The sequence below is a fragment of the Cyprinodon variegatus genome, unplaced genomic scaffold, assembly GCF_000732505.1.
Source record: "Cyprinodon variegatus isolate N-32 unplaced genomic scaffold, C_variegatus-1.0 Scaffold355, whole genome shotgun sequence".
NCBI lineage: Eukaryota > Metazoa > Chordata > Actinopteri > Cyprinodontiformes > Cyprinodontidae > Cyprinodon > Cyprinodon variegatus.
In genome coordinates this window covers 44,772-57,178 of record NW_015150808.1, presented here as the reverse complement: position 1 = coordinate 57,178, position 12,407 = coordinate 44,772, and the positions used below count along the sequence as shown (strand labels likewise).

Genomic DNA, 12,407 nt, shown 5'->3' with positions numbered 1-12,407 from the left:
CTAATTATTAGATTTAGATGTGTCGAAAAAAGCTGCAGGACACCAGAGTTTAGGATTGGAGAGACTTTGACCTAAATTAAAAGGAATACTTTAGACTTTAAAACTGTACTGGACCTCTTTTACCCAAATGATCGCCTTAAGAAGTCAACTCCCACTTTTTTTTTTTAAGGAGGGGAAAAGCAGCATCAGCTTTTTGTGGAGGTTATTCCACCTGAATCTACAGAAAATTTTTGCACAGGGTCATTCAGTTCCGACACCAATTTAACTGTACACATACTGCTCTTTTTATACCCCATCCCACCCCTACTACACACATCTGCAAACCAGACTGGCCAACCTTCACATTCCTGCTCATAGACATCCTGGAATCCACTGCTTTTAAATGCAAATATGACCTGAGTTAGCATGGGGGGAAAAAAAAGGCCCATGGAGTTATTTTTTTTTAGAATGAATCACAAACACACAGAAAAGACCCCACAGAACACCACATTTATGTCATAAAACTATATTTATAAATAAAAAGACATTTTCCTTGATCAAAGAGTAGTGTGAAAAGCCTGGTAAGAAAATTTTCACTATACATTGTGAGACCAAAAGTTCTCTGGTTAGCAGAAATATTTTAACATTGTAGTGTAAAAATGACTCTTAATGTTCAATGCTCCTGTTAAGTTTTAAAATTAACTTGGTAGTGAACAACTATGTATATTATAAGAAAACTGCAACATTACAGTAAAAAACAACTGCAATTCTACATACAAAAGCTCTCATTTCTTCTCTTTTATGCCAAGCAAGTATCATAAACATTAGAATCAAGGTTAGCATTTAGTGTTCTTTAGTTTTTTCTTTTTCTTGTTAGAGGTCAGAGTATGGACAAAAAGAACAGAGGAAAGGCCTTATTTTGTTATGCCATGGAGAGGACTGGGGGGGGTGGGTGGACTGAACAGATAAGGAAAGCAGAGCAGAGGTGGGAAGAGTAAAGAGCAGCATAAATGAACCCCATCCATGTGGTTTTAAGCTGAGTCATCCTTCCAGTTGAGCGTTTCCTCCAGAGCCATCTCACTCCAGCCTTGTCCTTAAACAAACTTCCACCCACCCTGAGAAAGACACTTTGGTTCCATCTTGAAAAAGGGGTTTTTCTTCACTGAAGAAAGTATGAACATTATTACTTGGGAGAGAAGCACAAGTGATAAGGACATCTTTTTTTTTTTTATCAGCATGCAAAACTAGGTTGGTTTTATGCTTTTGAAAAAGTTATCAAGACCTTGAGTTACAGCTTTTGCAATCTTTCCTGCCTCCTTCGACCTGTCACAATGTCCTCCTCACATAAATGGTGATAAGAACATCCAACCTGCTACTTTATTCCCAACTTCAACACATGGTCACATTACGTCGACAAAGAACTCTCCAGCGTTGCCAACTGCCATACGCAGAGACTGGCGGGAAGCGGTCAGCTCAGGAGGCACAGATGGCAGCTCTCTGCCTTGTGGAGCACCAGGTGCAGCGGTAGACAAATGTGTGGGCTGGGGGGGCAGGCCGGGGGGACCATAGACAAGGCCGGGCCCATAGGCAATTGAATGAGAGTTGGCACTGCGGTGGCTGACAGAGCTACGGATGCTGCGCTCACTAGGGGGAGCTATTGATCGCTCACTAGGGGCTCTGTGGCTCCTGACCTCAGATTCGCTGCCACTGCCACCAGATTTCCGGCCCTCGTTCTTGCTGCAGTTAGAGCCACTGCTTCCTGTTAAATGAATTACAAGAGACAATTAAAGATACATTTTTTTTTTCTTTCATTGCCATAAAAAAAATATATATATATATGGGCAAATATTTAAGTGAAACTCTTTGTACTGATATGTTAAACCATTCATACAGAAAAACATATTCTTTTATTGCAGTAGGATTATTTTACAATACAAAACAAAAAAACCTTTCATTTCAGTGTATTTATTCCATAGGGCGTAATAAAAAAATGTTTGTCTAAAAAATGTTTTTTTTTATCAAAACTTGCTTTACACTCATCAGAACGCCAGACCCCTCTTTGTAATAAAATAAGGCAACCATTGGACTAAAACCTAAAAATTTTTTTCTAAAGGTTGATAAGAGTTTTTAAGAATTTCAATAAGAAATTGTTTATTCTTCTATCATACATGCTAAAAGGCATGGTTTATAGTGTACATCCCCCAAGTCCAGGGCAGCAAATAGTGGCATGTAGATTGCATCTCATTGTCTCACGACCATTAGACACTTCTTTTTGGCAGCATTAAGTTTTTCAAAAAACAAAACAAAAAAAACAGACCATTTCAGAAAACACATCTCAGCTGCAGATGGGTTATCCATTAGATTTTCATTAGGATAATGATCCAAAACATACAACCGATTCAACATAGATGAACTCTCGATGATTTGAAGACCATTTGCCAAAAGAAATTAGCTTTATTTTATGGATTTAAGTATTAGTAGCTTGGTATATTGTCAAACTGACAGCCTGAATGCATACAGCTGATATGTCACCTTCAGAAAGTCTTGAAGCACACTTCGCGTATTGTTCAAGTATTGTTTTTTTTCATGTCTTGAAAACAATCAACAAGCATGTTTTAAAATCAAGTAAAGCACAAGGAAAACAGAAAGGAATGAAAACAGCATAGCTAAGAAGTGTCTCCGTGGGTCCAGCTGTTGTTAGTCATTGAATAACTCCGTTGTAAGCAGACATTTTCTAAAACCACAAAGGCTGTTTTTTTCTCACCCAGATCTTAAATACCTAAAATTCCAGACAACAAATATGGCCAGTTCTGAGTTTATCTGCCAAGCTCCCACCCCCCCTTAAGAGCTTACTGACCTGAACTGTGTCCTGTAATGCCAATCACAAAAGTTAATCAAACCTATTATGTTCAGTGTGTATACAAAATATGTTTGATTTAGGTATAGTAGACCAAGAACACAACCACCACACACAGTAGAGTAAAATTGGCCACTTTGTGTTAAACGCAGCATGATCTAGATGACGAATAACAGCAAAGAGTTAATTTATCTTATAATAGGGCACACTATCCCTTCAGACATTAAAAGGAGTAGGAATCAGCCAAACAACCATGAAGAATTAATGGAGAACTAGTAACTTGTGTTTACCTACAGTTAAGGATGTACAACCGTCTCCACTGGCTCTTGAATTCCATATGTATTAACTGAACGGTGTGTTAAAAATCAATGGTATTAAAATGCTACCCTTAACATTTTTTTTTAAGAGTTCTTAAACATCGGTAAAACATTTCCAAAACGAGTGATACTAATAATGTAAGGCAGAGGTCGCATGATTTCTAGATTCATTGTAATGTGATGCCTCAGGTGTATGGAGGGCCAAAATGAAATAAATAAATCAAAATAAATAAACTATAAAATGTTACACAAAATAATTAGATATACAACTTTTTTATACATGAAAAAAATATATAATATGTGTGTCTCTATGGCTGCGATGGCTGGCGACCTGTCCAGGGTGTACCGCCGCCTCTTGCCCCTGTAGACAGCTGGAGCACCAGCACCACTCGCAACCCTGCCTGGGATAAGCATGACTGAAAATAATATTTAAATCTGTCTACCTGATTTGGTTGAATTCTCTCTGTAAAATGCCTGAAGATGACATGTGTTGTAAATTGGCCCTAGATTTTAAAAACAAATGTATTCAAAAATACATCTAATTATTTCAATCTATATTTAGAAACAGAGTGAAATAATTACATGCTGTTACCAATAGAGGTCACCAGTCTCTGGCACACTAATTTTTGGGGTCACATATTAGCATTGTTTGGGAAGTCCTGAAATACAGAATAGCCTTTTTAGAAAATGTATCAGAAATGCAATTTAAGCTTTTCTATAGATTCTCTTCAGTCCTGTTGGGAGATTAAATCGGTAAATCAGGCTTTGACATCAAAGTAACCTCACTGCTGTTTTTAATGTTTATCTGTACACAAAATAACAGGTTGATCAATATGCTTAATGAAAATCTGCAGAGTTCCCACTCACCGCTGTGCAGGCTTCCAGCACTGCCTGCTCCTGGTCCTCCATGGAAAGGCTGTGGCAGGTCATAAGGATGTGGAATAGGAAACTGATAAGGCAGAGGCATTGGCCATGGAGCAGCCCCTGGGTGAGGCAGAGGAGGAACTGTGTCCTGGTCTGAGGCCCCCCCACTAGAGCCATCATGGTCATGCAGGGACAGATGGGCCATATCTGAGGAAAACAAGGGAATCATTTGATTTAAGCTGCCACCATCTCTCTATCTCCTTGCTTAAAACATTTAGCAAATTAAATAGATGATTCTCTACTTTTATTTCTAGTTAACAAATGAAGAAAAACAGCTCTGAACACTTACTGCCACATAGGTCCCCGAAGACATAGTAACACTGCTCAGAAAATGTGATCTTATTAACAGTGTGCCTTATGTAGCCCGCTTTCAGCAGGTTGCTGGCATATTTACGTGCTTCCCGACGATCTGAGAATCCTTCTACATGATGGAAGAGCCAGTCCACCACATCAGACCCTGAGACAGAGAAGGCCAAACACATTTTTACAAGCCACACAGTTGTATGTCTCTTATTGATTAAATGGCATTATTCTTTCAATGGCCACGGCACCATAATGCTATGGAATATCACAGAAAATCACGGCCAAAAGAAAAAAGTATTTAGGCAATACCAATAATATTGGACTACAAATTGAGCAGAGAATCTAAATAAAGGATAGGCAAGAGTAAACATATAACATCTATTTCAGGAATATAAACATTCCTTCAGCCGTTCTGTCATGTTATGGTCATAAATTTCAGTGTTTTTAATCAAATAGAACATGAGTGAGAAAGGTAAAGGATTCATGGTGTGCATCCGTATCCTTTCCTGGCTAAATACTTTGTAGAAACCCTTCAGTGGCAATTACATCCTTTTCTTTTGGAAGATCTCACCAATACATACAGGCTGTATTTCCAACATAGCTTAACCATTTAATTGTACTTGTATGTTTAGGGTGAATGTCCTGCTGGAGGGTTAACCTCTGGTGCAGTTAATCTATTTACAGCTGAAATTGTTTTTTTTTTTATCCATTTTTCAATCAAATCTGATCAACTTCATCTGTACAGCCATTTAATGAAGAGAAGTGTTACCAAGGCACAATGCTGCCACCAGCTATCATGAAGGGGATAGGAGATGGCATAATTCATCCATCTAGAAAATGTTTTTTTTTTTTTGAAAATAAAATTTTTCATGTAGACGACAGTTAATATCCTGTGTGTACTGAGCAGATCCTTCCTTGTGTTTGGCATGTGCTTTTCATGGTATGCCATTGCCTGCAAACATTACTTCTTTTTTGGTTTGTTTTTTTTTTTTTTCCACTAAAGTAAAATCTGCAGAGTTCACAACTGAATGTTATTCTGTGCAGAGATTTTCCCTTCCAAGCTGTGTATCTCTGTGGCTACTTCCCAGAGTTATCATGAGCCTCTTGAATAAATATTTGGCTGATGCTCTCAAAACCTTGGCCTGTAGGTTTAGGCTGATGGCTAAATCTTTGTAGTTGGGTCACTCTTCCTATTTCCAAATGATGTATATATCTAATCTCATAAAGATGTTCAAGCATTAGACAAAGGTTTATAACTTATGAATCAAGGAATCTGCAGTGTCTCTCGTTCACACGGTGCTGCTTTTTTTTTTTTTTTTTTTTTTTTTTTTTTTTTACTAATGTTCTCCGACAAACTTGTCTTTTGACTTCCCAATTATGCTGTAGTTGGTTTTGGTCTCTAAACCATCTCCCCTTCTCTGATAAACGTACCAATAAAGGCGTTAGCGATTGTTATCTTCAGCCACATCCTGTCCCGCACCTCCAGTCCCGACTCTGGACAGGCCATAGCCTTAGCAACTGTTGCCATGTCGCTATGAATTGACAGATGAAAGTCATCAAATCCTGAGAGACATAAAAAGGACAAATCTTAGTTTACAAATAAATAACAGAACCCAAGTAAACCCAACAAACTAAGCTACATTCGGTTTTATTTATTTATTTTTTTTCCCAAAAACACTTGCTCAACTGCTGAGTTGTGTTACTGAGACAAATGCAAAAATGTTGTTTAGGAATTTGCCTTAAATAATGGTTTCCTGCAGCCTGAAATGAAACAGGATCACTGTGCGCTTTTCATTGTGATTCAGACTGGTAATTATTCCACACAAATAGCTCAGGAGCTCTAAAAAATGTATTCCTTAGAAAAGCAAACTATCTCATAAATCATTAGAACAGAGTCTCAGCACATTCCAAGATTGCATATTTTGAAGAGTAAAAAATTTAGAGCATGTAGCTTACTTAATCCACCCTTAGATATAAAGCCTTCTTTAATATCACAGATGATGCTAGCTAGCTATATGAAAGCTGCTTTGAAATACCTGGGGGGAAAAAAATCCTTCCATAAATCGCTTTTAACAGCTCGTCTTTATTCTACTAACTTCTCTGATGCTGCATTTGAAATAAAGCCAACATCCTACAGTATATAAAAATATATTAACGCTAACTATATGCAGCTGTATGACACTTATGCTTCATTTTAGGGTGAAAACATACATAGATGCATATCAGATCACAAGCTGGTTGGAAACTGTGCATAAAGAGGAAACATATTTCTTCTAGAAATGAAGCCAGAACATCTCAGTTGTTTCCAGCGATTACAGGGGAAATTAAACTCGTTTGAGTTATAGCCCAGTTTGAGGGAGAGTTATTGAACAGATGGAAGCTGTGGGGCTAAAAACTGGAACGGAGAGCAGAGAGGAATGCAGTTTAAGGGCGAGGCAACATGTATATCAGATATGGGGATATTACAGCATTTTTAAAAGTGAGATGACCACAGGGTTTGGGAGAATATAGTTGGTAAGTATTTAAGATTTAACATCTGAACAAACCTGGAGCACCGCTCTTAGATTATAGCAGACTAGTGTATGTGGGGCCTAAATGAAAGCGACAACAGTTGTTTTGAATAAATATCCTGCAATAACAAGCCACAGCAGGCAGCTGTAGGGGGGGAGATGACTCACTTTCAGTCTCGGGAATGGAGCTGCTGATGGAGGAGCTGGTGGATGTGACTGTGCTCATGGAAGGGCTCATCCCATATGGAGGGTAAACTCCGGTCATGGCGGCTGTGTGGGACACCCATGCAGCTGGGTCGATGGGCCGGATGGGCTCGCCTGTGGAATGTAAGAAATGCCTTTGCTCAGTTTAAAGAAAAAAAAAACCCTAAGTGCTTTTTAATCTGTTTTATTTGGAGGAAAAAAAACTAATTTCCCCAAAGACATTTAATTTTCAGAATAATGTAATGACTTTCTGGTTAAATTCAGTAAAATAAATAAAAAATAATACTATTATTGTTCAATATTTTAACCTTAAGGTCAATTTTTGTCCATTAGCACAACGTCTCCAACACTTCTCCTTGGCTTTAACAGCTCAGCTGCTATATATACCAAAGGTTGGCATCAAGTAAAAGACTCCCTATGCAAGCCAAGTGTGTCACCATGGCCAAATATTATATTTAATTTAAATAGATAAGTGGATATGCACTTTGTCTAAAATTTACCAATATTGCAGGCATGAAAATCTTTGCATTGGAAAAAACTGCATTTACTGAAACTGAGACGACAGCTGCAGTTCAATATATTGCTTCTCTTTAACCCTCTTACTGTTTCTACATATATTTCCCAACATATCTATAACAGAATAAAAAAAAAAAAAAAAAAACACTCACTCCTGGGAAGAGCAAAACAGCTCCGAGGGTTCGGGTCCCAGCACTTTGCAACAGTCAGAGTAATAGGGCTGTTTCGAAAACACAGATAATTACCACTAAATATAACCATAATAAAATGATCTCCAACTTTAATAGACTGCTTTTTTATGGGTATAATTATGGGGAGTGTATTTATGACTGCAACTGACCCCGGTTTGTGCACGATGTCCCTCAGCACCCGCACCGCATCGTCGTTACTCATATTCTCAAAGTTTATGTCATTCACCTACACAGAAAAAAAGAGCACAGAATTAGATAGAGTCAGGCTGTCTGCAGCATGCTTACAGCAGTATGCGCTATAAAATTATTTCCACTTAACACTTCCTCAGTTGCACTAACAAATCCCAAAGTGCAAAGCCATTACTTTCCCTAAGCCTGTTTAAAAAAAAAACAAACTATATAATAATCTGGGAAAAACAATCCTGCTAATATTTCTAAAAGATATTAAAGTTACAACAGAAAAGAAACTATCAAATAACAATAGTTGCATTCTGATAAAAGACTCTTAAAAATGTTTTGAAGCTAGATGTAAATATATATACTGTTACATGTATTCAATCCTCCTTACATTTCAAAACTAATGTCTGTACTTAAAAAAAACCTTCTGGAAATGTATTTCTCTTTTAGTTCCTTCTCACATATTCGCACCTGTAAGAGCATGTCTCCAGGCTCTATCCGTCCATCTGCAGCCACAGCTCCTCCCTTCATGATGGAGCCAATGTAGATCCCTCCATCTCCCCTCTCATTACTCTGACCCACAATACTGATACCCAAGAAGTTGTACTTCTCTGTAAAGGAGATGAGAGAGAGAAATAAAAAATAAATATTAAAAAGTGAAGTTGACAAAAGGGAGGTTAATAGTGAAAATTAAGTTTAAAATAATTAAGTAACCAACCCATATTAAGAGTTACGGTGATAATGTTCAGAGACATGGTCGAATCGGTGATGCTGCTGAATGACGAAGACTGTAGAGGATGTTTGAGAAAATTCGGGATTAAGCAGTGGGAGGGGCAAACAAAGCTAAAAATAATGTTTAAAACTGGCTAGGAGCTTTTATCAGCACACCATCCTGTGCACTACTGAAAGGTCGTCTTACCCTGTCCATATTGGACGCCTTTGGTTTCCTTCGGCGACGGCGGTGTCGTCTCATTAATCTAGATGAGCTCTGCTCAGTGGAACTACTGAACCTAAAAAGGAATTTCATTTTTAATTTTACATATTATGGAGCACACATACCACATCTCCAGGATACTTTTTATATATATGTGTTAGGGCTGCAACTAACAATTATTATGCTAATCGATTAATCTGTCGATTTTTTTTTGTTTAAAAATCGGAAAGGAGAGGGTTCCTTAAAGGTTTTTTTACAGAATTAGACAAGGTGAAACAAAAACTTTTTCACTTGTGGATAGAGCATATTCACAGACGTAAATGTTATTTTTTTTTATCTTAAATGCAAAATATTTATCTATTTTTTTACAATTTCCATATAATTATTGCTCTATCAGCTAAAAGCATGTTTTTTAATCTCTATAGTCCATTTAATGATTAATCAATTACTAAATTAGTTGACGGTTATTTTAATAATCGATTAATCTGATCAGTTGTTTCAGCCCTAATATATATTAACCTATTTCAAATGCATATATCATAAGCAAACCATTCTGTGCACAACATTAATGTTTATATATCATTAGTGTTGGGTTTTCTGCCAAATGATGACATTTTTCACAAGGTAGTCAAGATAACATCTATTTTAAGAAATGCATTCTAGGGAACACACATCGAATCTGGTATTTACATAATACTGGCATTGCTAAATGCTAAAGTAAGATGCTAGGGTCAACTCTTCGTTCACACATGCAGCAATACATTCCCTCTGCTCCTGCATTACATAATTAATTATTATTAAATCACCGACACTAGGAAAAACAATCTGTATGCTGTTCTTTTATCTATTTTTCTCATGGAACATTAAATGAAAATAATTGTAAAATAAAAAAAATTGAAATTGAAAATTGAAATCTGTAGAAATAAGTCAACTGCCCCTTTGCTTTATGTTGACAAAGAGAAATGAGAGCATTTCCTAATATTACAGCTGAGTGTGGTCAAAGTAGCCATAGCCAACATCCAACCTGCTGGTTGCATCATCATCTTCTGAATCGAAGCAGGACGTAGACTCGAGCTCGCTGCTCATGAAGGATGAGCAGCTGTCGTACTCGGCTGCTCCGCGTCCCATCGCTCGCGATGAATACCCATTCTGCCTCCCACCTGCAGCAGTACAGTATTTCAATCAAAACAGAGAGGTTACACTCCAAAAATAGAAACACAAATGAAACATCAAATTGTTTTTGTTTTTTATATCCATGTAGGTACCATATAATTCTATAACCCTGCCAGCAGTCATTATAAATTATAATAAATGTGTCCTCAATATACAAACTTAAGGTATAGTGGAGGATTTTTGAGAAAAAAAAAAAATGCAAATGCAAAACCCTGTACCAGATTCCAAGAGGGAACGCCTATTAAATGTGTTACAGAATGCACAATCCCATTTCTCCTCGTACACGCTCTGTTTAAAACTTGCTGTTTGCATCGCTCATACAAGCTTACTTTCCAAAATTTGCCATTTTTCCACTATGTCAGACTCACCACCGGTAAGTGAAAATGGAGAGGACCACATAGGACAGCCTCATGTAAACATATCACCAGAATGATTGTAAATTAGGAGGACCACTTGTTTTGGAAAAAGAACATCCTCCACTATACCTTTAAGGCTTTATTTCTGTTCATTTGCATCTTAGCAGAAAGACGTTCCTTATAAAACCCCACAGCTTTAACCTGATTTTTTTAAGTGAATTGCTCTAATGTGTGCACTCTTTAGACAAAAAGGTAAGTATGGCTACCCATGCATGCAAATGAATGAAGAAAAATGTAACAACGATGATCTATGAATCAAGTGCGACTTTCTGACCGTGGTCGTTTGAGTGTTTCCGTCTTGGCCTCTCCCTGTCTCTGTCTCTCCTTTGCGACACAATGGAGCCGGTTTCTGTGTCATTGTCCAAGCTGTCCCGCCCACTCGTTGCTTTCCCACTAAAGACAGAGAGAAAGCAAAGGAGAAACTTCAGAATTACTCCTGGTAATTATCAGACTGGACTTATTCAACAGCCATTAAAATAAAGGTATATAATTTATCTCTATGGCCAGTCTCTATGGAATCACAACATGTAGCTGGACATTAAGTAGAAGTAAACTGTTCATTCATTTTGAAGCACTGTTTGTTTGGCAATCTTGCATGCAAAGCAAGTTCTTGAAATATATTCCAATGTTAAATGTTTTCTAAAAAGAATTCCTCAAAAAAAAAAAAATTAATATGGAAAAAAACATGTGAAATTTGCATTATATGTGTAAACAAACTTGAGCACAAAAAGAGTGAATGTGTTTTCTTTAGAGATTAGGAAACTAAAGTCCCATTCATAGTTTTCTAAACCGATGCTTTCAACATGAACAAAAACCAACCAGAGGAAGCAGAACCATCTTTGAATATACTGACTGGTAGGAGGGTGGTCTGGAGTCTCCAATGCCCCCGGTTCTCTCCAGAGGTGGTGTCTGCTCTAAACTGTCGGCCACCGAGCCTGCATCTGTCTGAGATCCATCTCCCGACACCAACTTTATGCAGAGAGAGGGAAAGCATCCAGCAGTTGTGAGAAAAACATGGAGAGAAAAGGCTGTGAGGAACCAGTTTCACAACAAGCTAGTGTGTTAAAGCAGCGACCCACGGTTCTGTGCAATTGTTTAAACTCGTTTTGGAAAGTTTGTCACAGACAAAACAAGATGGCAGGGTCATATTTTCTTTCTTTCTTTTTTCTTTTTATTAAAACCTGCCCTACCAAAAGCAAGCTACCACATGCACATGCCTCTTAAGGCAAAAAGTGACTGATCACAGTTCCTTAGAACACCTGTTCGTATTTTCCCTTTTTTGTTTTATACATTTTAATAAATTTGCCTCTGACCTTATTTAATCAACAAGATTGAATCTCACAGGGTGGAGAGTTAATCTACAGAGAAATGCTGTTGTGAAAGTTGCTGCATAATATAGAACAACTTTGATTCACTATTAAAAACAAAAATACATTGCAGGCCATGATATTTAAAGTGTCATGAACTCAAATTCTGTTAGCTTACAATATATTTTAAATATAACAGTTGAATAAGTGTTAATCCCTCCCACTAGTGCACAGTAGAGACCAAGATGCCATTGACCGCAGATATGCCAGGAGCCAGAAGATCTGTTGCACTATAAAAATGTTATATACGTAAGAACACTGTATTGATGTATGGATAGATACGCAGACCAGGCTCTAACAAGGAGGTTCTGAGTTCCCCATTTTCTTTGACCAACTGGTTCCAATCTGACAGACTAAAGTCTATGAAGAAATATGTGCTGCAGGTTCTTTTATAGGTGCAAACCAGTCCTAAAGAACAAAATAAAACTAGAAGATTTCAGATTTCATTTTTTTTCAGAATCTGTCAAAAGTTACTAGTCAGCCATTGTGTTTACTGCTACCAGCTAACTGGCTTTATTTGTATACCTTTTGTGGTTTCA

At 37.5% G+C, this 12,407-nt stretch overlaps 1 protein-coding gene across 1 annotated transcript in view; it reads right to left on the bottom strand.

Annotated features, from left to right (window-relative positions):
* Positions 1 to 501: 501 nt before the first annotated feature.
* dvl3 (dishevelled segment polarity protein 3) overlaps positions 502 to 12,407 on the bottom strand; it is a 17,007-nt gene continuing 5,101 nt past the window's right edge. Inside the window, exons 3-15 of the mRNA XM_015386074.1 lie at positions 11,355 to 11,470; positions 10,776 to 10,894; positions 9,937 to 10,072; positions 8,898 to 8,988; positions 8,697 to 8,766; positions 8,450 to 8,589; positions 7,951 to 8,027; positions 7,763 to 7,830; positions 7,059 to 7,208; positions 5,812 to 5,943; positions 4,367 to 4,534; positions 4,021 to 4,224; positions 502 to 1,738 (exon numbers count right to left, since the gene is read on the bottom strand). Coding sequence (XP_015241560.1) covers positions 1,380 to 1,738; positions 4,021 to 4,224; positions 4,367 to 4,534; positions 5,812 to 5,943; positions 7,059 to 7,208; positions 7,763 to 7,830; positions 7,951 to 8,027; positions 8,450 to 8,589; positions 8,697 to 8,766; positions 8,898 to 8,988; positions 9,937 to 10,072; positions 10,776 to 10,894; positions 11,355 to 11,470 — 1,830 coding nt within the window. The 3' untranslated portion in view covers positions 502 to 1,379. The remainder of the gene's footprint in view (positions 1,739 to 4,020; positions 4,225 to 4,366; positions 4,535 to 5,811; positions 5,944 to 7,058; positions 7,209 to 7,762; positions 7,831 to 7,950; positions 8,028 to 8,449; positions 8,590 to 8,696; positions 8,767 to 8,897; positions 8,989 to 9,936; positions 10,073 to 10,775; positions 10,895 to 11,354; positions 11,471 to 12,407) is intronic.